Genomic DNA, 23,339 nt, shown 5'->3' with positions numbered 1-23,339 from the left:
ACCTGCACCTCCCTCCTCTCCGCCACGTGAGCCCACACCTGGGGCGTGACAAGTACAGAGAGACGAACTGGGCTCTCAGGTTCTTTTAGGTCCTCATTTGCTTAGACCCCAACCTTCACAGGCACTAGAGGCAGGACGCAGAGCTGCCGGTAAAATGAGGCACGGTCGGTTCCTTACTGGTTTGAGTCCTGTCAGCACGCCCACGTAGCCAGCGAAGCTTGTGCCCTTGAAGACAGTTTTATTGTTCCTTTGGAAGTCCAAGTTCACTGTTAAAGGTTTTAGGTCCTCGGTTATGACCCAGGTATTATTATTTGTATTCCACCTACAAAAGACAAATTTCACTGTCATTTAAGAACAAAGGTAGTGATGACGTGACGCTGATGGCCAGGCGTTACACTAGGCGCTTCATCTACCCAATCCCCCCATGGTCGGTCCTCACAGGAACTCTGCAGTATGGGTGGTTTCAGCCTCCATGCCCCACAGGATAAAACTGAGGCTCAGAGAAGTTAAGTAACTCTTCCAACATAACACAGCCCATAAATAGCAAACCCCAGATTCAAATTTAAGCCTCTAATTCCAAAGCTCTGTTATATTTTTTTCTGAAAGGTCAAGATGACACATAAGACAGAATGCTATTCTTCCTTCCAAACTACAAACTACATGTGATCTGGGCCCTTCAAGCATGCTCCAGATTTGTTCACTAGGTGCAAACTCTCAAATAACCAAGAGTGTGTTTATATTGTCTCAAAACTAAGGAATACAGTTATCTTCCTTTCCGGTCATATTTGGAAATGACAAGGGGCTTACTCTTCATCAGTGCAATACAATCTACTTTTCTTAGAGACTGATAACACACCACGTTCCTCACTTACCCCAGAAACACTCCAAAGTCCATGTTACGCCCATGTAGGAGATGACCTAATTCAGAGCAAGCAGAAGAGAGATGTTGTAGCAACTAATGATAGTACAGTTGGTCCCAAATCAAAGCTGGGCATCTAATTTTGGTCAGCTGATATTCTCAACTGTCCAATCTGACAATAAGAACTAAACATTCTGATCTCCTAAGCCGGAACAAGATGAAACTGTTGGCGCTGTCACGTGGGCCAGAGGCCCCACAGTACCTGAGAGCACAGGGCTCTAGGTAAGATCAGGACCTGGTCATTCTGGGGTCCACTGGGTGACATGGTCCTGCCTGGATATGGCTGGCTTTGCCTCACCAAGCGACTTGGCGCCTGACACCTAGTGACTCTGTCAACACGCTTTCCTTAAGGGATTATCCCCTATAGCCAGACACCTCAAGGACTAGATACAGGTGGACTTTATACCGAGCACAGGTAAAAAAAAAGAGTGAATCAGGGTGGACTATCCATGCCATGTATGTGGGGACCTGCCAGGAAAAACACGGGGATGTGAGGCCCATCTACACAGGGTCCCCTGGCTGGGAAACGATGGGGAGAGATTTGTCCTGGGCTTGAAGGCAAGGCTGGGGCCATCATGGATCTGAAGACAATGGAGTAGCCCTGACAGTACTTGTATCAAGTTCTGAAGACAAGGGACACTTTGAGGAAGGGTGAGCAAGCTTATGGTCCTGAAACAAGGTTTTTGAACACCTCAATTAAATCTTACCAGGCATTACAGTGGTCTTAAAATAAGAAGAGTTTGCAATTCACTTGTAAACATTTACCTACGTCTATAAAACTGTATGCAACGTACAGAGAACTTGCATAGCAAGCCTGGATTTGACAAGTTCTAATCCCACGGATGCAGAAGATTTCTCCAGTACTTTGTCCTTTGCCCCGCCCACCCGGCCGGAGCGGATTTACCTGCTTTGTCTTCTGCTATTATTGAAGTACAAAGGGTAAAAAGTTCGTAGAAAATATTGTATGAAATTATCTCTCCTGTAAGAAAAGATAGGGAAATTCTTGGTCAAGAGACAGAACCATGGCATTGTCAGAAGACGCTTTTTGAGGAAAAGGCTTAGCTCTCATTGCTGTATGAATTTGGCTTCGGCATATAGGAGTGACCCCAGACCACGGCAACGCGTCCCCCAAGAGGCGGCTACAGGGCAAAGCAAATGCCTGGGCATGGTGGAGCCACACTACAACACTGTCCACATTTTTCATCAATATCCTTCATTTTAACTTGGTTGGGGGGCCTCAAACACAATAATATAATACATCTGGCTTTTGGCTGCATGCCAAAAATCTATTTTGCCCACATTTTCAGAATGCGACTGCTATTTCTAAAGTGAGAAAGAAGATACAGGAACTACAACAAGACCAGTACACAGCAGCCAAGAGGATCCACGACGGAACATTTTGATTTTTTGAGTATTTTCCCACAACTGTATTATAATATCACTTGGCATTTAATTCAAAGAGCACACTTCAGCTTTGACCCATTTTACATTAACATGTTAAGGTTAATGTGTTTTTTTCCTACCCTAATGTTTATTTCCACTTGATTTCTGTTTCAGTGAAATTCCACTTGCACTTTCTTTTATTACCAGTCTGTTACTGTTTCTATTTTTCCTTTGAGATATAATTTATATGCAGTATTTTTTGCTTGAGTTCTTTTCTTAATGAAGGACTTAAAGACACACAGACGGCTAAAGTATATATTTCTAGTATGCTGACCAACTTTTTAAGCCATTTTCTTTAAAGAATCTAAACCAAACAAATACTTAGCTGCTTTTGTTGATAAATACTAATTCTCAGAAATTTTCAATCATTTATGTTGTAAAAACCAAGGTACTACTGGATACTTAAAATAATGACTGCAGTGCATTGGTAGCTTAAAAACAAAACTGGGGTGGCAGGGAAGGTTTTCATTAAATTAATGTGGACTTTGTTAAAATTAAGAATTTATGTTTATCAAGACAGCACTAAGAGGACAAAAATGGAGGGTCATGAACTGGGAGAAGACATTTAGAATACATGCATCTGACAGGCAACCTGTGTCCATGTCAATAATTCCTTCAAACCAATAAAAAAATGGGCAAAGAGTTTACCAAGCACTTCACTCTGGAAGGGAAGGAGGAGAGGAAAGGGATGGAGGGCTATCTTTTTATTACATGTTTTTAGGGAGCAAAAACAAGAAGAACTGGATGGCCCATGAAAGGAAGGGACAGTCAGAAAGGGGGCGATCTCCTGGCCGTCAGGGAGGTGCACGTGACCCAACAGGACGCTGCCGACTCAGCCGAAGGGCTCAAATAAACACTACCGACATCATCAAGCAGAAAAGTATCAAGAGGAGGAAACAAAACCCCCACACTGTGCTGCCAGTGGACACAATCACTACGAAAACTGGCTGGCAGAATCTACGAGGCCCGAGCACGGCTGCCCTGTAACGCAGCACACACTCAAGAGAAACGAGTGCATAGCTCCCTCGAGCCATGGACAGGAATGCTCCCCACAGCCCCGGGTTCCTCATACCCGAAGTCCAGAAGCCACCAAGTACCGTATTCATCCTACAGCACAGTAGCTGCAGGATTAGGTACAAGAAACCGGACGCAACGGGGCATACTGCTCACCCGTTCTTAACATTTCATACTGCTTATAAGTTCAAGAAGAGGCCGAACTAACCGTGAAGTCAGAAAAGGGGCTGCGTGGAGACGTGGGACTGTCTGTAAAGGGCATGATGGGGCCCTCCGATTGGCTGGGTTTTTTCCTGTCTTGATCTGAGTTGTGATTACATGCACGTATGCATTTTAAAAATTCTATTGAGCTGTATGTGTAAGACCTGTGTACTTTACGTATATCATACCTCAATAGAAAAAACTGTAAAGTGTATTAAATTTTCCCAAAGCCACAAAGCGAACTTTACCTAAGGGTATGTTGGTAACAGCCGCAATCCCCTTCATTTCCTCCGCGTAAGGGCCCGGAAAGTTGCTGAGAAGACCAGGCTTAGAAAACAAAGACAACAATCATTCAACCTAAAGGGTTGTTTTGAGATTTACATATAATTTGTTCCAGACATGGCTGCCACCAGAGGTGATCAAAGTTATTTTTTAAAGCACTTGGACTCATGCATTTCTAAGATTCTATGTAATGTTCACTATCAGACCCCTAATTCTTTAACCCTTATTTGTGGGCCCTTAAACTCATCTGTTCTCAGGTACTATGCAAAGAGCTAAGATTCTCAGGCTGATTCTTCCTGCCTTATACTCTTTGCCCCACTCTCCAGCTGGAGAGGGAACTGGGCTAACCGCCCGGGGAACCTAACCTGCCCCCACGCGAGGAGGGGCATCCCGGGCTAGGATGTGTCACTGCATTCTGTGAGCAAGCCACGGACACACAGCAAACCCAATGGTGGACCTACGCGGTTTTCCTCAAACGCAACTATTCGCTACCAATGAGATGACGACTTAAGCTCGCAGCCTCTTGCTAAAATGGTGTGCTTAAAATTTGCAAGTCTCATTGTTCACCAACTTCATACTGATAAGTAATGTGACCTAACTAACCACATGTACATTTTTTTGCCCTAGGAATTCCAAGCATTGCACAAGGGGCATAGTCCTGCCAATTTAATAAACAAAAATGACTTACTGAGCATTAACCATGCCCTGCATCCAGGAACTGGGCTTTAAACACAGTATGCCATTTAATCCTCACAAGGACACACAGCTAGTATGTTCTGACCTGACCTTAAAATCCAGTGTTTAAAGAGCAAACAAAACCCCTGATGTTGTCTGACTGCAGAGCCTGGACTCACTGCTGGCACCCTGCAGCCCACCCTGCAGGCACGCAGAGCAGGAGCCGGGCCCCGGGCCTGTCTGCCGTTCTCGCCCACCCTTCTGCTACAGGAGGTGGGTCAGCATGGACACAGGACAGCCCTGACCAAAGGCTCTGAGAACACACACAAGAGGGACAACAGGCTTGGTGGCAGCAGGTGGCGTGTCACAGGGATGACAGGCCCAGAGCACCCAGCCTCTAAGACCGTGATGCTCAACCGGGGCTGGTTTTGCCCCCCCAGAGGACACTGGTGATGTCCAGAGGCACTTCTGGTCATCACGGCTGAAGGGGTGCTGCGGGCACAGAGGGCAGAGGCCAGGGATGCTGCTGACCAGTCTACGGTGCACCAATGGCCCAGCAAAATACCACCCATCTGAAAGGTCATTGTCCCGAGTTAGAACATCTGCCCTCAGGCCTCCTCGTCCTCTGTCCTTTGCACCCTGCAGGCCAGTGAAGGCCCCAGAGCAAAGAACCCTTAGCGATGGTGAAGGTCTCTCATGGGGCCCTAGATTTTCCACTGGTTGCACCTAAAGAAAAAAAAGAGGCTGAGAAATGGAATCTTTCTGCCTGACCAGGAGGAAAATGATACGGCTGGGTGAATGAATGCACAGCCATAAGAAATATGTAACTGCATGAGTTTCAACATTTACAGCTACTGAGAACTCCATCAAATACTGGGCTCAGATGACTATCATTCAATCTTACCTAGAAAAATCTCTGGGTGTCCTGAGATACTCAGGCAAAGAACCTAAGAAAAAACCCGAATTTTCAATAGTGAACTTGCAAACCTACATACATAATAGGGTAAGGAAATGCCATACTCCCTATGAAATAGACCTATTTATATACCACTCTTCTATAAAAGAGTCCACACTTTAAAAATAACATTAAAGAGCAGTTAACTGCCAAAATTTGCGTGCTATTTTGTGTCCTGTTACTCCAATCTTACCAGAATTTTAAGTCCCTCTGAAGTTTTGACAGTGGTCTAGAATAAATGCAAACTTGTCCAAGCTCCTTAAAAGAGGTCAAATTATGCCTTTAAATAAATACCAGAGCCTTTTCTACATTCTGTAAATATATGTGTATATGTTTAAAATTTACTATGGGAAACAGTATTTCTTACCAACTTTTGATCCACTATCTGAATAATTTTTCCACTTGGCACAAATGCATTTACTAGATTCTTCACAGAATTCACTATAACCTTCACCTGGAAAATAAATTTAAAAATTAGTAAAGGACATAAAGAAGTGGTGACATTTAAGATTTATATTGGTAAGATGAAAATAGTCTTTTGCCTTACTCACAGGCAGCTAACTAAAATAGAGTGCTATTTGAAAATAATTTCAAGTAATATATAAACACAATACATCTTTAAAATGACACTTGATTAACTATTTAGACAAAGGTAAGTGATACAGAAAAGGGAACAAAGGCAAAGGCTAGTAAAAAGAGCAAGAGATTCCAGAGGAATATTTTCTCCTCTAACATTGTTTACTGCAAATGGTAGGGAAGAGTCAGAAGCCCACTGTTGAAATCCTTGGTGTGTGATTTCATGAAGTATCTTTTAAAAATGCAATTATATTCCATAAAATCAGAAATAGAAGATACAAGAATCATAGCATACCGCTGATGCCTTTTCTGCCATCAATTCATGCCATCTTTTGTAGGGTGGTAAATCAAGATTTATGGTGTACCATGGAACTGGACCCCTGTAGCTGTAATGAGAGGTTATCAGCTTGGAATATTAAAAGCAGTTTTTGGATAGGAATTTGATAGTTCTGTCTATATAGATATCTTAGAGGCATATTTTTAATAACACAACATTAAGGCTGGTACTCAAACCAAAATTTGCAAGAAAGCTCATTTTCCACCAGGGCTTCTGCTGTATGTTGTACATACAATTCTAAGTAGTTTTGGAAATCTTAGAATACAGAATTATACATTCTGGGAGGTTAACATGAATTGGTGATTGTGAAGGAATCCATTTTGGCTCAAGAGCTGTAGGTAACCACCTGAATATCATTGCCGGAAGACAGCTGCTTTCTTTTCCCACCTAAATCTCTGCAAAGATTCAGTCTAGGCTCTAGACGTTTCTCCCTCTGGTCTTCCAGTGTCAGAGTTCCCCCATGGACAGTCTAACACTGCTGCCACATCACCGTCCTCTAGTGTCTAGTGTGGCTTCAGCAGGGTCGCTGGTGAGCCCCCAGCGGGGTGACATGCATTAGCTTCCTGAGATTGCCTTCCAGAACCTTCCCTCTGCCCTCAGCCAGCCTGCTCGTCCTTCTCTGCTTCCTGTCTTCTCAGTCTTCGGCAGTAAGTCCAGGCCCTACGCTCTGTTCGAGCACACCCATCCCCCAGCGTCCTGCTCATAATCTCCACAGCGGATGTCCACTGTGAGGATACAGCAATGCCCACTCCTTACCAGTGGAGCGGAGCCGTATTTCTGGTGGATGAATCTACAACTATTCTGTCGCTATAGAAACATCTTCTGGCACTTGTTACTAACCTGCAATAGCTTCTAAGGGTGTGTCATTCAACTATGTATCACCTTAAAACTATGCCTAAAAGCAGCTAACATTTGCTCCATTATTGCTGTACTCCAGCGATGATAAGGGGCATTCCAGTACATGCTACACTGTTACCTGGATCTGACGTAAAATGTCATCCAGGCTTATGTCTACAGCAGGGATCGATTAGTTTCTAAAAGCCATGAACCGTGGTCTCATTTTTATGTCTGCTGTCATGAATAAGAATTTGATTCTCTAAATAATACCTCTGAGCTTGAGGCCCGGCTTTACGTATAATGTTTCATGAAACTGTTCAGCAGCCACTCACGTTGTGATTCAGATAGAAAAGGAAACGTACATTTAAACAAAAATCACAATGAATGAATTTTGCTCTTCTCAAAGCACTTTCAAAATCCCATTTCCTTAATAGCTGGTATCTGTGTTCAGTACTACATTAAGTTATACAATACTTAAGTACTACAATACCTTGAAAAATGCTTTATATAAAAACAAATTAACTCAGTTTCTGACTGATCATAATTTCACAGGCAAAATTCTGCCCAATAAAATAATTATCATCCATCTGGTCTCAGCGAGGGCTGCGAGCATCCTCCCCCTGCTCTCCTGTGCGTTCCCATTCCCATGTCTAGAAGCACCGACCGGCCATCTGTGATGCCCCCAGCCCTATGCACATGAGTGGCACTGTTGTAAGATAAACTCCAATCAGCTGTTCCTCCTCTTGTGCCAACCAACAAAGTCAAAGCACGCCTCTATCCCTGCCCGGAATGCGTGATTCATTTTCAGGCTGGAGGCTTGCACAGGCTCAAGGGTGCCAGAGAGGAGATGGAGAGAAAATGCGCTTGTTCAGCAGAGGAGTAAGCCGGGATGGGGAGATGCCAGAAACCCCCTAAAAGTAAAACCTCCGCTGGCCAGAACTCTGCAGAAGAACTCCTAACTGATTAACAAAATTGCCTTAATAACATTTAGCCAGATCCCCCATTTTACTTCTCATTAAACATTTTTTTTTCTAAAATATCTCAGTATTTAAAATCTCCACCTCAATTTCCTAGAGAAACAAATAGTATCTAACTTAGAAGGGAGGGCAGTGATGAGTACGGGAAGTATGCAAAAAACAAAATACTCCGCCTCGGTAGTTAATCAATAGTTAGTTACTACAGAAGTTTCCTATTATGAATAGTAAGCATTAAATTATTTTTGAGATTTGGCTTTGGCTGTGCCCAGGTATTCATGATCAATACTGAGCACTGACTGAACACACCTGGTGCCCCAAGTGTTTTAGAAACTAGTTCAAGTGACACAACACATACACACACATAAACAAGACAGCATCTGCTGGGCGCCAGTGAGCAGGAGGAAAGCAATGCTAATGGGAGTCAGACAGGCATGGGGTGTCCTGGCTGTCAGCTCGACCCCCTGCATGGGTCTGTCTGGTCTGGTGGGTAAACAGGCGCGCCCTTCCTCCCCGACAGTCGCCCAGGCACACCTCCAGAATTCAACACACTCGCCTGAGCAGCACGGCCTAACATGTGCAGGAGGGTGCTGCTGTCATCCCAAGGTATACGAATGTCACATTTCTCTCCCAGGTCTCAAGATTCACTTACGGTCAGAGAAGAGAAGGGTGAGAGCAGAGTGGAGGATTTCTGTGTAGGGAACAGGCTAGCGAGGAAGGAAGGAACCCAGCAGAAATACCAGGGCAAAAACACTTACATTATGTAGGTGCATCAATATAGGAAAAATGAGTTTATTTGTATATTCACTGCTGAGACAATGAAGCAATGAGACTGCTTTAGGGAGAGTTGTTTAAGCTCAGCAGCAAAACAGAAGTAGCTCAACATAAAATGACCCAAAAGTCCACGTGGATTTGTGGTTCTTTTATTACTAGTTCAAGACAGCAAGCATGTTTATCTTCTTTCCTCTGGAGACCCAATATTGTAAAAGTAAAATACTTTTTAAAAAGAGCATACACACACACACATGGCAATGTGGAACCAGTTAAATTCCCAAGCAGGGAAGGTCTGCAGGGTAATCAATTTACAGACATAAAGGTGCACATAAAACAGGGTAGGTACTCATTGAATGTTTAGTGAAGGGGACAGTGAGACCAGCTAAGAGAGATGCATGAAATCTGTAAGGCCCCAATGACCACGGTGCCCACAGGGACAGAAAGGAAGGCAGAGACCAAGCCACTAGAGACGGGGCCGGGATGTGCGCTGGCTTCAGAGTAACACCAACACTCATTCTAAACCACCTCCTGCCAAACATTTGCCTCTTTCTACAGAAAAGTGAGTACATCAAAAGATTTTAGCTTGTTACAATTTCACTGTATCCAGGACAGTGGCTATTTAGAATAAATAATTTAGGCAAGGGCAGTACAGCATATGTAACTGGAATGTTACAAAAAAACAAAAATGTCATCCAGAGGGTACTGGTCAGAGTTGTACTCTGCCGTCCCCAACCCCGAGCAGGCTACTACTTCCAGAGAGAGGGCAAAAAAGATCGCCTGGCCCTGGCCCTCCCCTTCTTTTCCTCATCTGTGTCCTCTGGGCCAGTGGGCTATCCCCAGGTCTTTCTCACAGATGCATTTAGCCACAAGGATTTGAAAAGGCCACATATCCAGATGAAAAATATTAACATTAAACACACTAAAACACCATAGTGGCCCTTCCCTTAGGTTTTCCAATCCCGTTTGTCCTCAGTAGCTTTGATTATCATACCAGGGTTATTTCTTGGATGTTTTGCCTGTGAGACCCTATGCTTTTGTTCCAATATCATCTGGTAGTTTACACTCAGGCAGCAGAGAAAATCACAGGTTGGCTCTGCATTTGTCAAAATAAGAAAAACGCTTAGTGGTAGAGAAGAATTTAGTGGAGAATGGAAACCCTTTTCTCCTAAGATTTTGATGGACCAAACATGGATATTTTAGTCATAGGGTGTTTTCAAATGCAAGAGTCTTAGCCAAATACATACTGAGACATGATAAGACATGGCCTAAGTTTTTCTTGATATTTTTATGAAATCATTACATAGGGGAAACACGTCTCCTCAAAGGTCACAGTGAGTTTTGATCATGTGGTGTTTACTCACGTTGGTCCAGAAGGGGGGTAGGTTGACTTTCTGCAGTCTTCTGTCCACTAAAAAACAAAGGAAATTAATAGTTTCAGGAAAAAAAAAAAAAATTGAATAGGTGATTTGCAAAAACAGCTAAAGATCGTGAAGACAAAATCAAGTATGATTTGCCCTTTTAGACCATTTCAGTACCTCTGTAAAAGTCTTTTCCTTCCATGAAAACTCCTAAAATCTCAAAGTTACATGTATTTTCAGTCTCAATTCAATTTGCACTAGTATCAGATGGTGTAATTTGGCTTTTTCAATGCAAATATATTGAGTAAAGAGGAGACATATAAGAAAGTAGATGAAAAATGTTTATATCAGGTTGATTCATCACTGAAAGTAAATTTCTTGATAGGATGTAATGTCAACTTGAATTTATGAGCTAACTCTATTGCAATAGAGATTTGCATCCCAAACCGGATTTTCAGGATGCGCTGTGCAGGACCCCACATAACTGGCCATAATTTATTATGCCACCCTCCTCTCCTGCCATTCCCCCTATTTGTATGGCCACATGCAGCCCCTTCCTACGATCTCACCCCCCACCCCCGTGCCTGTGCATATGGTGTCCCCATTGCCTAGGATGCCCCCTCTCTACCTGGCTTTAATTTCTAAGCTCTAACACTGCCTTTGTGGTGAAATCTTCACCTGCTTCCCATATGAACACAGCCGTCCTCCCCCTGCACCCCCGTGGCATGTGCACACACCTCCATTACCATACTTAAGACTCTGCGTTATAATTATTTGTTTGTCATTGTCTCCTGTGCTCCTCGAGGTGAAGATGGCCACTGCTGAAGCCACGAAGGCATGAGACTGTCTCAGGGAGGGTTGTTCCGGTTCACGAGCAAAACACAATTAGGTCTTAACATAAATGATGCAAAAGTCCGTGTGGATTGATGATCCTCTCATTACTAGTTCAGGTTAGCAGGCGTGTCTTCCTTAGGAAACCCAACATTGTAAAAGTAGGATAATTTTCAAGAAGTATCAACCACAATAATAGGAAAGGCTACTAGGGAAAGAAACTACCAGAACTGTAGATGAAGCTCAGAGAATAAAACTGCAGTAAATTTGTGGGAACAGAGATCTCACACCTTGTTTTAACTTCTGATAGCATGGAAGTACATAAAGTAGCTTGACAGTACCTGTGGCTCAAACACTGCTGTCAACATTACTTTCTTATGCATGTGACTTTAATGTAAGTTTCTCATGTAATGTTGCTTTGACTTGTAACTTGAGATTAAATTCATTAGGAAACAGCATCATGTTATCAATATCTGATTCAAGCATTAGAATTTAAACTATTTCTAAATTATTAGAATTTAATATATGAAATCTTAGACACTAAATAAGAATTTCATAATTCAATACCAAATTAGCAAAAGCTAATTTCCAAGGCCATTCAGTGTTCAGTAATAGTGGCCGAGGACAATTTTTCTTCAGAAAAATTTGAGTTTCAGCCCTGAGCTCAAAAATCGCAGTAAAACTTCACTGCTACTTGCTGTGTGGAAGGGGAAGTCAGGATATTCAGCATCTATTTCTTATAAAAATTCACAGAAATGGTGATGGTTAATTCTATGAGAACAAAAGCTCATGGTGGATGTAACTAGTTCAGTAACTCATGATAGATTCAAATATTTTCCACAAAGACCCTGCCAAACAATAATAAAATAGCCACAAACTTTAAGCACCTTGCATTCTCACAAATCTGTACATTTGTCCAACTAAGTTTTTTGCTTCATACATATTTTTATCACTATCAACTGCTGCACGTCATAGCAGATCTTCTTGACTTACTAAATTCTCATTTTCTTTCAAACATCCTTGCCACAGTGGTTTCATGCAGACAATTCATAGAAACTAATTCTTCAGTCTCAAAGTTGGCACTGATGCTCTAATAAATATCAATAATTGATCAGCATCAATAACTTCAAGAGCCACAGAACACAACTGGGAATTATTTGCCTTTTTATTTATATTGATGTTTCTGCCAAAAACCCAGGCAATTGTTCTCATCTAAAGGCTCATACCGCTGTTCCTTGAACAACTCAGGGGTAGGTAAACCCACCTCCCCCTACACAAAAATCCACAAATAACTTCTGTTTCTCCAAATACATAACTACTAATAGCCTGTTGATCAAAAGCCTTACCAAGAACATAAACAGTCCATTAATACCTATTTTGTATGTTATATCCAATTATATACTGCATTCTCACAATATAGCTAGAGAAAACGTTTTTTCAAATTGTTGCAAATCTCCAAAACACTTTCCACTATATTCATTTGAAAAAAAAATCTATACACAGTTCAAACAGATGGTGTTCAAGAGTCAAATGTAGTGTGAATAGAGACTTCTTCCTTTGGTTGCAGCCTCATTTTGCTTTTTAAAATTTGTAAATAAATTCTGCTGTCAGGAGACACTCTTGCCTTCAATTTTCTTATTTGATCACTTTTTTGCTAAACTGTGAATACTGGTAAACACTGCTTACGTAGTAATGTCGACATACATTGCATTCTTTCAGCCCAACTCTAGTGTCGCTGCACAATGAACACAACGTTTTGCCATCTAGTTAGGCAACAACACAATCCATACTCCACTTTGCCTCAATGGCACATCTGAAGTTCACCTTTCTCTTTCCTTCTTGTTTTGACATGATAGGTTTGCACTGGTAATTTTTTTTTCTTTAAAGAATAAAACAATATCCACGGTACACTGATACATGTGGAACCTGAAATGGTGCTGAGTTGTAACTGCGTAACTATCCTTTGAAGTGCGCCCAGCAGCCATGGGCACAGGGCATACGGGCTCTGCTGAGCAGCTCACCGGCCGTGTTGCTCAAACAGCCACAGACAATAAGCAAATGACCAAGCGTGGCTGTGTTCCGATACACCTGGACTTACGGACACCGACACGCGAATGTCACATCACTTCCTATAACATTAATCTTCTTTTGCTTTTTCCCCTACTTAAAAAATACATAAAAAACACTCTTAGCTCGCAGGCCTTCCAGAAACAGGTGGCAGGCTGGATCTGGCCTGCTGGTTGCCAACCGCTGCTGTAGGGCACCGACCCAGCGGCGCCGTCCATGCTCTTGCTCAGCTGCTCAGTTTCTCTAGAGGAAAACCCTTTGAGGTGGTGCATGCATGGAAAAAAAAGAGGAGAGGCAGACTGTGTGTGTTTAGTTTTTGTTTAGTGAAAATGCCAGTACGCAGTTGTTTGCAGGGGCTGCCACCGGGTTATTTTCTAGCCCTTCAATTTACCTCTCCTTTCACCCTCATTTATTATTCCTACTCTCCAGAACTGTGGCTATTCTGAGCCAGAAGTCTCTCAGGGATCGCCTTTCCTCCCAAAAGCTTCTTCTACCGGCCTCCATTGGTCAAGACTCCAGCTACTACCTGAATGCCAAAAATTAATTGGTAGTCTCTTGGACACAATTACATTCATACCTCAGGGACCAATACCAGTACTTGGCAGGACTTAACCATACTCATTTCCTATTGCTGCTATGACAAATGGTCACAGCCTTAGTGGCTTAAATCAACACCGTTCAGTATTACGCTACAGCTCTGAAGGTCAGACTCTGAAGTCAGCCTGCAGGGCTGAGCTCCCGCTGGGGCTGTAGGCAGAATCTGCTCCCCTGGTCTTTCCCGCCTCTGGAAGTCACCCACATTCTTTGGCTTCCGGCTCCTTCCTCCATCTTCAAAGCTGGGAGCAGAGCAGCCCTCTTCCCTGGCCTCCTCCCTCCCTCTTCTCAGGACCTCTGTGATTACACTGGGCTCCCCGGGATAATCCAGTATAATGTTCCCAGCTCAAGATCCTTCACTAAATCGCATCTGCAAGGTCTCCTCTGCCAAATAAAGTAACACACGCACAGGTTCTGCAGATGAGGACACGGGCGCCTTTGGGAAGCCATTATTCATCCTCCCGTATTATCTGTATTTATCACTGCAAAGCATCATCTCGCTCACTGATTCCCTTCATTCTGATCACTCCTCAGCCTATGGAAATCTATCTTCTGCTCCCACACTGCTCTAGCCAAGGTGCCCAGGACCTCCAGTTGCCCAGCACAATGGCCACTGGACATGTCGATGGCATTCCACGAAGCGACCTGTCCTGCGCTCTGCTCGCGCTTCTCCCGTGCTGGCTGCGGCTCTGCGGGTCCTCTGCCTCACACAGAGATGTGCGGGTCCCTACGCCTCTGCCCAGGCCCCTCCTTTCCCCCTTTCTGTCTGCTCAGTGTTCACCTGCTCCCATAAGTGTGAATAACAGCCTACTACTCCCAGCCTCCCCCTTCTGAGCTCCGGCCCCAAAGGCCTGCAGGGCTATCTGGGTGCCACTTGAAATTCGGCATAACCAGAGGGAAAATGATGTTCCTTTTCCCACCCCTAAATGTTCCCTCCCTGTGTTCCCTGGTGGTGAGGCCACCGTTCACCCAGCTGAGCATTTCAGGAAGGACCTATCCCTCATCACTGGGACCACCCTCCTCTACGTTACCCTGTGTTTTTCCTGGGACTAGTCTCCTATGTGCCTTTTGCCCCAATCCAAACTGACCTTTTTAATTGAAAAAATTTTGTCATATATGGTTTGAAACTATCCAGGGGCTTCCCATTGTTTTTAGGATAAATTACAAAATCCTTAACAAGGTCTACAGAGCCCTGGATGATACTGTTCCCCATCTCCCTCTCCAGACTTTTCTTGTGCCACACCTGTTCCCACATCTCTTGATAGGACTCTAAATACAATTAGTTAATAAAGAATGACTCAGGGAGACCTTAAATATGCCATATACTAAGAAGCCTCAAAAACAAAACCCACAGACATTCCACTCAAATGATTTTTGTTTGCAACTGAAAGCTGGCCCTCATTTATTCCTATTTATCAAAAGTAGTTTTGAAATCTTGTCACTATGTAGCTACGAACAGTTCATCACACAATGATTCAAAGTGAAAAACAGCTCATTCTTATCAGGAGAATGAGGTCACTAAATTTCTGTGCGGTTCCAAAGGTTTTTCACTCGGTGGCTCCCAGAATTCTCTAGATCAGTAAAAAAAAATTCAGAGGGGCCCAGCACCGGGGAGTCCAAATTTTTACTCCCAAGTATAAATGCTAAAAAACAAAAACCCACACACATAAAAGAACGTTCTAACCACAAAAACTGGAAGGCCATGAAATCAGAATAAAAGCTAACATTCCAAATTAATTATTTTAGTTTTATGCCCTCATTTTTCTCATTTCATTAAAGACTTGTGAAAGCAGCATCCCAAACCAATAACCAGTGGCTGGACTATATTTTGACAACCACTATTCTAGATAAGAATTATTAAATTCCTAAGAGGGGCTCTGGATTCTTCTCACTCTAAAATTAGCTTTTAAAACACTTTTGCTTGAAAAAATAATTAAGACCAAAAAAAAAAAAAAAAGCAGCCCCTTACATCTGAAACTAGTTCACCATTAGGTCTCAATATTATTACCAGCTGGTTTGACCCTCCCAGGCGGGTTACTTCTCTTCTCATGCTGGACATAACCAATCTCACAGAATACGTACCTCAGTTGAGGTTACTCTGAGACATAAGATGAGACAAAGCAAGGCCACTTCATGATTCTAAGCACAAAAACCAGGGTATTGTGCAACTCACAAAACAGCAAACACCCCCTCCTCTTGCTAAATGAATGTTTCTGCTTTACCATAGAACTTCCCCACTTTCTAAAAGCATCCAATCTAGAGTAAATCACACAACCAGAGTCCAAATTATGAAACAGGATTCTCCTAATGCCCTTTTACTGAGAGGCCCCCCAGTTGCCCGTAGTGTGCATTCTCCCTCACCGCAAAGACTAATAAACCCGGTTTGTTCACTTATAGGTGTGTTCCCTCATGGTGGCTGGCTGAAGGATATTAATGGTATCCAAGTATTAAATTTGTTAAGAATTCCCATAATTTCAACTATTTTAATGCCAATGAATTCCCTACTCACAGTAAAGCAAACTAAGTTTATTTTTCCTTATTTCTTTCCCCTCCTTGTCCACATAGACATATACTGTGTATTTTTGTTACTGAAATCACTTTATATATTAATGTGTATTCTCTTATTTGCTTAACATTTTTATTTATTTGCATTAACACTATCAATTTTTAATGGCTGAGTAATATCCTACCAAGATTTTATTCTTAAAGAATTCCTCCTTGTAGAAATAGAAGAATAAAAAGAAAAGAATGCTCATCTTGCTCCCACTCTCAATATCCTACCTAGCTATTCAGGATCATCCTCATCTAGTCTCAGGCCAGATGCACCTAAGTTCGTACTTATCTGATCCGCTGGCAAATAAAAAAATGCAGTCTTAACTCCTTTAAAAAAAAAAAGTAATTATGAAAGAGCCCCAGACTGGACGTCAACTGAGAGGCCTGGCTGTAGACAGCTTCCTTAAACAGCAGTGTGACCTCCGGCTAGACATTTTCCCTCTCGGAGTCTACTTCCTCCTCTGTGAAATAGAACACTGCCTCTTGCAATGATCAGTCTGTGTTCCTATGACTTTCCTGCACGGAAAGAGCCACAGGACAGGCGTGCACGAGGACTCGGGGGTGAAAGCACAGCTGCCCCACTGGGCCCGCCTGGCTGTTCCCACGCCCTTACTGGAGACGCCCAGGCCTTTCTTGGCTGCAACTTCTTCAGCACCTCGTCACTGGGCAGAGTGCCAAGGCCATCAGTCTGTCCCGTAACTGAAGTACGGACACAAGTCGACTGGAACTTGTAGCAGCTCAGGACACGAGAGGCTGGAACTCGCAGAACAAGGGCAACCCCTCAAATCTGGGGGGTGCAAATCACAACCAGCGTTCTACAGAGCTAAGGATTTCCCCTACAGGTTTGTTCCAGCGTGTACCGAATCAAGCCGGGCAGGGCCCCCCAACCCGCTCTGCACCCACACTCCGCGCAGGAAGCCACAGACCTGTAGCGTCGCCGCCCCGGCCAGGGATGCCCGCGCTCGCGCGCCCTATCCGCGCGCTGTGCCCCGGGCACTCACCGGCGGCGCGTACTGCGCCCACGAGCCGACGGCCAGGAGCACCAGCGTTAGGCGACTGAGGACCAGCATCGTGCGAAAGCCGCCGCCGCTGCCGGGGTAACCCACGGAGGCCTCCGCGGCACCTCCTTAACTTAGGGCTGGCCGCGCCCCTGCCGCAGCGTGACCGGCCACCCGGACCGCACCACGCGGGGCGCGGGGGCAGCGCGGAGCGCACGGGGCAGGAAGGACAGGACGGGGCTTCTCCGCGCTGCCTTGGGCAGCCGGAGAGGCAGCTTCGGGGCGGAGGCGGGAGCCTCAGCGGGGAGCCTCCGGAGGGAGTCGCCGCTCGCTTTAGGACTGTGGAGTTGATCGCCACACACCCCCCAACCCTGTGAACAGTGGTTGGGCCGAGCCAGGGCCCGCCCCGTGGGTGGGGCTGAGACAGCCCCCGGGTCTCGCCCTACGCGGGTCCGCGCACACCTGGGAGCCGGGCGTGGGCCATCGTCAGGTCTCGGCCGCGTGCCGCTGGCCGCCAGGAGGTCCTGCGCCCCTGCGGGCCTGGCGCCGCCTATGCAGCGGTCCCCAAACGGCCCAGGGCGAGGTCTGCACTCAGCCACTTGATGCCAAACGCCCACTAAACGCAGCCAGCTCGGGAGTCGAATCGCCGCAGAGCACAGGGCCCTGACGTCTTTGCCCGCTGAGGAGAGCAGGCCGAATTACTGCGGTTACTGATCCCGAACGCAGGGTCACTGGACAGGCTTAGGTGTCAGCGCCCGGGATAGGGGATAATCTAATCTCCACAGATACTCCAGGCTGTGAATTACCCATTTAGGCTTTCGCAGCAGAGCTGAATCACAGAATCGAGGCTTCAGTTATCTGCAGGTAGACACAGGTGGAATGACCAGGTTAACTGTAAACCTCCCTTCCCCGTAGTATTTAGCCATTCAGCAGCTGTGTTTTCACCGGCATCTTGAAAGGCTTTAGGCTGCAGAGCTGAGCTAAACCTGGGAGGGGGAAAGGTGTTGAGTGTCGGCTTAGCCTGCACCTGAAAAACAAATGTTTTCAGAACTGCTTGCTTGGCATTTGTGCTCTCCATGGACGTGACCACTCCCTAGGATGAGTTACTTAAAGTCCAACAGAAAATCCTACTCTCTTAGTCCCACTTTTCTGGCTGATATCCCAACTAGCAATTTTTTAATGCTTCAGTGAAACTCAGATACTATCACTAAACTCTTAATCTATTTCTTTTTTCTTGTGTTTGGGTGAACTTGTCGTTTTACGCACTGGTATTACTTCTGTAGAAATTCAGTCTTTTTGTTGGGAAAGCAGAATTTGATGTTTGGAGTCTTTTTTTCCTACACTTGGGGTTGGGGGAGAGAGCATTCCTCCTGTCAATCTTAAAAATAAATTAGCCAGTTATTTTACTGGCAAAATTAGTTTATTTGGAAATAGCAGAGGAATTACAGTTCAGGACATGCAACCTATGGTGAACCATTGGCAAATCTGGAAAGCAAAGCAGTGGGCTTGCTTTCATAGAGGAAAGAAGGAAGTTGAGAGGGGCTGTTTGGAATGAAAGTCCATTGCAGGAGAGCAAGAGTTCAGGGTGTGCAAAGAGTGGGGGTGGTAATGCATGAGAGCTTCTCCTTCAGGCGTTCCTGACCCCATTTTAAGTGAGGTTTCCTTTGTTCCTTTTCAACTTGATTTTGAAATATATCACATGATTAAAGTGGTTCTTGATTCAACAGAAAGCAAGCAGATTATAGAAATACTGATTCAAGAAATAGTTACTGTAGACCTACCATGTGCTAAGCATCATTTCTCCAGATACAGGGGATTAGCAGAGAACAAAAAAGTTCTTCCCTCAAGGCTTACATTCCAGATGAGAAATGGACAATAAACATAATACGCAGGAAAACTTTTATGAGATGTTAGGAGGTAACAAATGTAGAATAAAAGCAGAGTATGGTATTCAAAAGCAGAGAGAGTCACAATGTAAAATAAGATGGACAGAACAGGCATTATTGAGAAACTGCAGTTTGGAAAGAGATTTGAAGCAGGTGAGAGGATCAGCCTGGTGGACATCTGGAGAAGAGTATTCCAGGCAGAGGGCGCAGCTGGGTCAAAGGCTTAAAACTGAGAATGGGCCTGGCACATTGGTACAGCAAGGAAGTCAGTGCTGGAGGAGCAGAAGGGGTGGGGGCAAAATGTAGATGAGGTCAGAGAGTCAGGCAGGGTGGAGCAGATTGTACAGGCCTCTTTGAGCCACTGTAAAGATCTGGGCTTCACTCAAGACAAATGTATAATGTGTAAGTATGTTGAATTATCTTGGGCCTTAAAATAAGTCTGCAGAAGGAGAGGCTTCCCATCTTTTAGGATACAAAGAGCTATTTGGTTTGAGGATCATTCACTGTAAGTACTACTGAGTGCATTTTGAACATGTCACCAAACATATTTTTTTCCTATGAGAGGATATTAATTGGTGGTTAGGGATCTGGCAAGATCAGTTTATGCAGAAATCTTTTATCAGTGGCATATTCTTAGAACAATTTTCATATTATTTTGCATTTATCTTTCACAGGCCTTTTATATATTGTTGATTCTATTTTCAAATTAACAATTTAAATCTACTTTTCCAAAATTATACCATTTTATGCATGTTTTATGTACATTTTTTCTCCTACTTCATTCTTCAATACTGGAAATGTCAGAATTCCCAGGCAAGGAATGTGGCAAATGGAAACTTCACCATGGTTTGCAGCATGCTGACACACTAACAGAAAATGGTATTTAAATGTATAAATGAGTAACGATGTTGGTGGGAAGGGTGGTTCAAATACAGTATCTTCACAACAAGCATCAAGTTTAAGACTTAGATAACCTGTTTAGTGTCCAAGAGTCAGTATCAGTAATCAAATTGTTTACCAGAATATCTCCTACCCTAACATTCTTAACTTCCAGAGGTGGAGTCTTGATTTAAAGTTACTGCAATCTAACCACCCCACCCTACATGAAATCTACTGCACATAACACCGTATTACCTGGAACAGGTATAACTTGATTTAATAAAATAGAGTATTCAAAAACTTGTAACAAAAGAGCAAGAAATATGGAGGTAATGTTTCAGTTTGAAAAATAATTTTAACAGAAATATTTGCCAATGAGTTGTTTAAAAAAATTAGTATCTTTAAAATGTAATCTGAATTTCAAAGCCTAGATTTTTGTCCATCTTTTTAGGAAGGATCTAGATAATAAAAGATGTAAAAAATGGAAAATCAGAGGTCATGAAAAATTGTAACGTGACTCTTTCTTCAGTAGTTTTGTCACACTAAAAAAATTACTTGCTTTATGTTTGATTTTTATGTAGAAAAATGTTAAATCATTACCTTCAGCTCAAGGCAGCTCCAAACAACTGCAAATTGAGTGCTCACATTTAATCCAATTGCCCCCCCATATAATGTCAAAATAAATATTCACTTTGCATTTATCTTTCTTTGTAAAACATGTTTGATGTCTTATTGAATCAGACATCTCAGACATGCTATCCTACTGCCCTATTTCCACTGTCTGTGGTAAGATACGTGGTTCTGACCTGAAAATTGTCAATTCAGCTCAAGTCCAATGATGTCTAAATCTTCTTGTGGTTCTTTCTATTCCTGCATAGTCCCATTTTACAGACCCTTAGAGTTACCTATTTAGCCCTCCAATCAGCCATTTCTCATAAATCTGGGGTCAATTCATGTGTTCATTCAGTGGAATCTGAGCATTTATTCTAGTGATGGGTAACTGGTGAACAGATGATTCCTGCCCTCCTGGGGCTTTCAGTCTCACAGGTAGAGAAAAATGAAGATGGAGGAGAGAATGCAAATGAGTATCTTGGAAACTTTCAATACATGTAGCCCATGATTCCATACTCCAACCTCTGGTTTAATATTGGGGCTGTTTCACCAACCTCAGTTCCACTCCTCTGTTACGTAGCAGCCACGTGATTTGGAGGAGCCACCTCCTTAGCCTTCTCTCTGGAGGTGGGTGCTGGCTGACCTGACATGTAAGCTTACCCACCCCTCTTGCCATAAGTTTGGGCTTTGGCCCTAGTCATTCAGACTCTTGAATCCAACAGGACATGGTCTGAAACTCAGGGCTTTTGCTCTGTGATTGGGCAACCGTCCCTTCTTTCTAAGAGGAACGGGTAAGCTAGTAGTTGCCATTGCTGTTGGTATTCATGCTGTAAATATGAAGGGAGCCACCTAAGGATGAGTAGACACCGGGGACAGCACAGAAGAGAGATGAAAAGAAACTGGGTCACTCTGACATTGTTAGGCTGCTAGATCCACCAACCACAGAGCCTGTCCAACAACTGGACTCTTCATTAATATGACCTACTACTCTTTATTACTTAAGCGAGTTCAAGTTGGTTTGCTTGCAACTTGAATGATTGTGTGCATCTGTTAGGATGCACACATTATAATAGGTATTTCTACCTTCTCAAGAACAGAGGAGGGTTTATTGTAAAGCTGTGATGCTTAAGTTTCAGGACTTTCACTTGTTCAGTCCTCTACCAAGTCTTCTACCTACTTTTACACTTGCAATTTTGTATTCTTTTCTTTAAAGAGGACCATCCAAATTATATAAGCTTCAGGCTTCACAAAACCTGGAACTACCATCAGATGTTTTTGGGAGAAAACTCCCACCTTTCTCTCCAATCCCCTGGAGGAGGAACTTACCTAATTGTTAAATAGCTGGGATGGTCACTGCACTTGTGTGGTCTGGCCTCTCTGGCTCTCATTCAGATCTGCCTGTCCATGGTGGTAAGGTCACTACATCAAGTCCTGGATGACAAGTCTGGAAAGGGAAGTGGTTGCTGCCTTTGACCACATCTTCCAAAACTGGCACATTTCCAACAAAGTCCAAAAAGTCTATGTTAACATGATGGCTGTCTGAAAATTAATAAAGGGAAAACTCATTTAAAATGCAGTCGAGAGGCTAGAAGGGGGAACTTTCACACAGTGCCACTCCCTGTAGCACTTTGCAGATCCAACAGGAAGAAGCCCATAGATTATTACCACAGGAGGCAGGAAAATATTCTCTTTGTCCAGCAACAGCCCAGCCAATGAGAGACTGTCACAACTCAGCCAGTGAAAAGCCACTACATTTTGAATACCCACTTTCCCCCACTGGAGTTTTGTTTTATAACAGACTTTCCTTACTGCCCCCTTCCCTCTACAACAGAGTGGTCCTCTGCTTTGTTCTCTGGACTTGATCATGATTTTGCCTTAGCTTGCTTGCTTGTCTGAAACTGCAATTCTCTGCTATTCCCAAATGAACGCATTTTGCTGGTAAAATGACTGGCAGTTCTATTTTTTAAGGTTGACAGCTGTGAAGACAACAGAAAGCACCATGAAAGCCTGGCTCTGGGAGATGGTGGAGAGAAGGAAGTCAAGGAACGGAGGCTTTTGTAAGTACCTGTATCGGTTGCCTCCCAGTCCAGCCCGCCCTGCCCTCAGCTTATGTTCCTTAAGGTTGGAAACTAACTGGCTGTGCCCCTGGGAAGATGTAGCTATCATCCCTATCTAATACCTGTGGATATTCGTAAGCTGTTTCTCACCTCAGAAAGGTGAGGAGAATGATCACTCTGAAATGACAACAGAAATAAGCAATAGCAATTATATTCATAAGGTATGTATAAAAAGTACTAAATGACCAACTAAAATTACAAAGCAGATCACTAGGTTCTATGAAGGATACACTTGCATTAAAATACAAATTCTTGATCTCAGTTTACAACTGAAAAAGAAAATAGCACTGACATAAATATATATCAACTTTACGAAGCCAACCACAATTCAAACATTGTATAAATGTTGAGTTATATTAGGTTGAACCATATGAAACTGCCATTCTGTAGGTTAAAGCATAGTTGAATGTCAGTACTTTCATATGGTCAACCAACACCCAACACTTCACAATTACTT

At 43.5% G+C, this 23,339-nt stretch overlaps 1 protein-coding gene across 1 annotated transcript in view; it reads right to left on the bottom strand.

The window, feature by feature from the left end:
* Positions 1-17,730, bottom strand: part of ASAH1 (N-acylsphingosine amidohydrolase 1) — a 30,262-nt gene extending 12,532 nt beyond the window's left edge. The window contains exons 1-8 of the mRNA XM_036894172.2: positions 17,392-17,730; positions 10,349-10,395; positions 6,361-6,451; positions 5,857-5,943; positions 3,826-3,904; positions 1,824-1,898; positions 873-918; positions 178-322 (exon numbers count right to left, since the gene is read on the bottom strand). Coding sequence (XP_036750067.1) covers positions 178-322; positions 873-918; positions 1,824-1,898; positions 3,826-3,904; positions 5,857-5,943; positions 6,361-6,451; positions 10,349-10,395; positions 17,392-17,460 — 639 coding nt within the window. The 5' untranslated portion in view covers positions 17,461-17,730. The remainder of the gene's footprint in view (positions 1-177; positions 323-872; positions 919-1,823; positions 1,899-3,825; positions 3,905-5,856; positions 5,944-6,360; positions 6,452-10,348; positions 10,396-17,391) is intronic.
* Between the last annotated feature and the right edge of the window lie 5,609 nt (positions 17,731-23,339).

This window comes from Manis pentadactyla, chromosome 7 (assembly GCF_030020395.1).
Source record: "Manis pentadactyla isolate mManPen7 chromosome 7, mManPen7.hap1, whole genome shotgun sequence".
Classification (NCBI taxonomy): domain Eukaryota; kingdom Metazoa; phylum Chordata; class Mammalia; order Pholidota; family Manidae; genus Manis; species Manis pentadactyla.
Note: the sequence above shows the minus strand (reverse complement) of the source record. Positions and strands in the feature narration are given on the sequence as shown.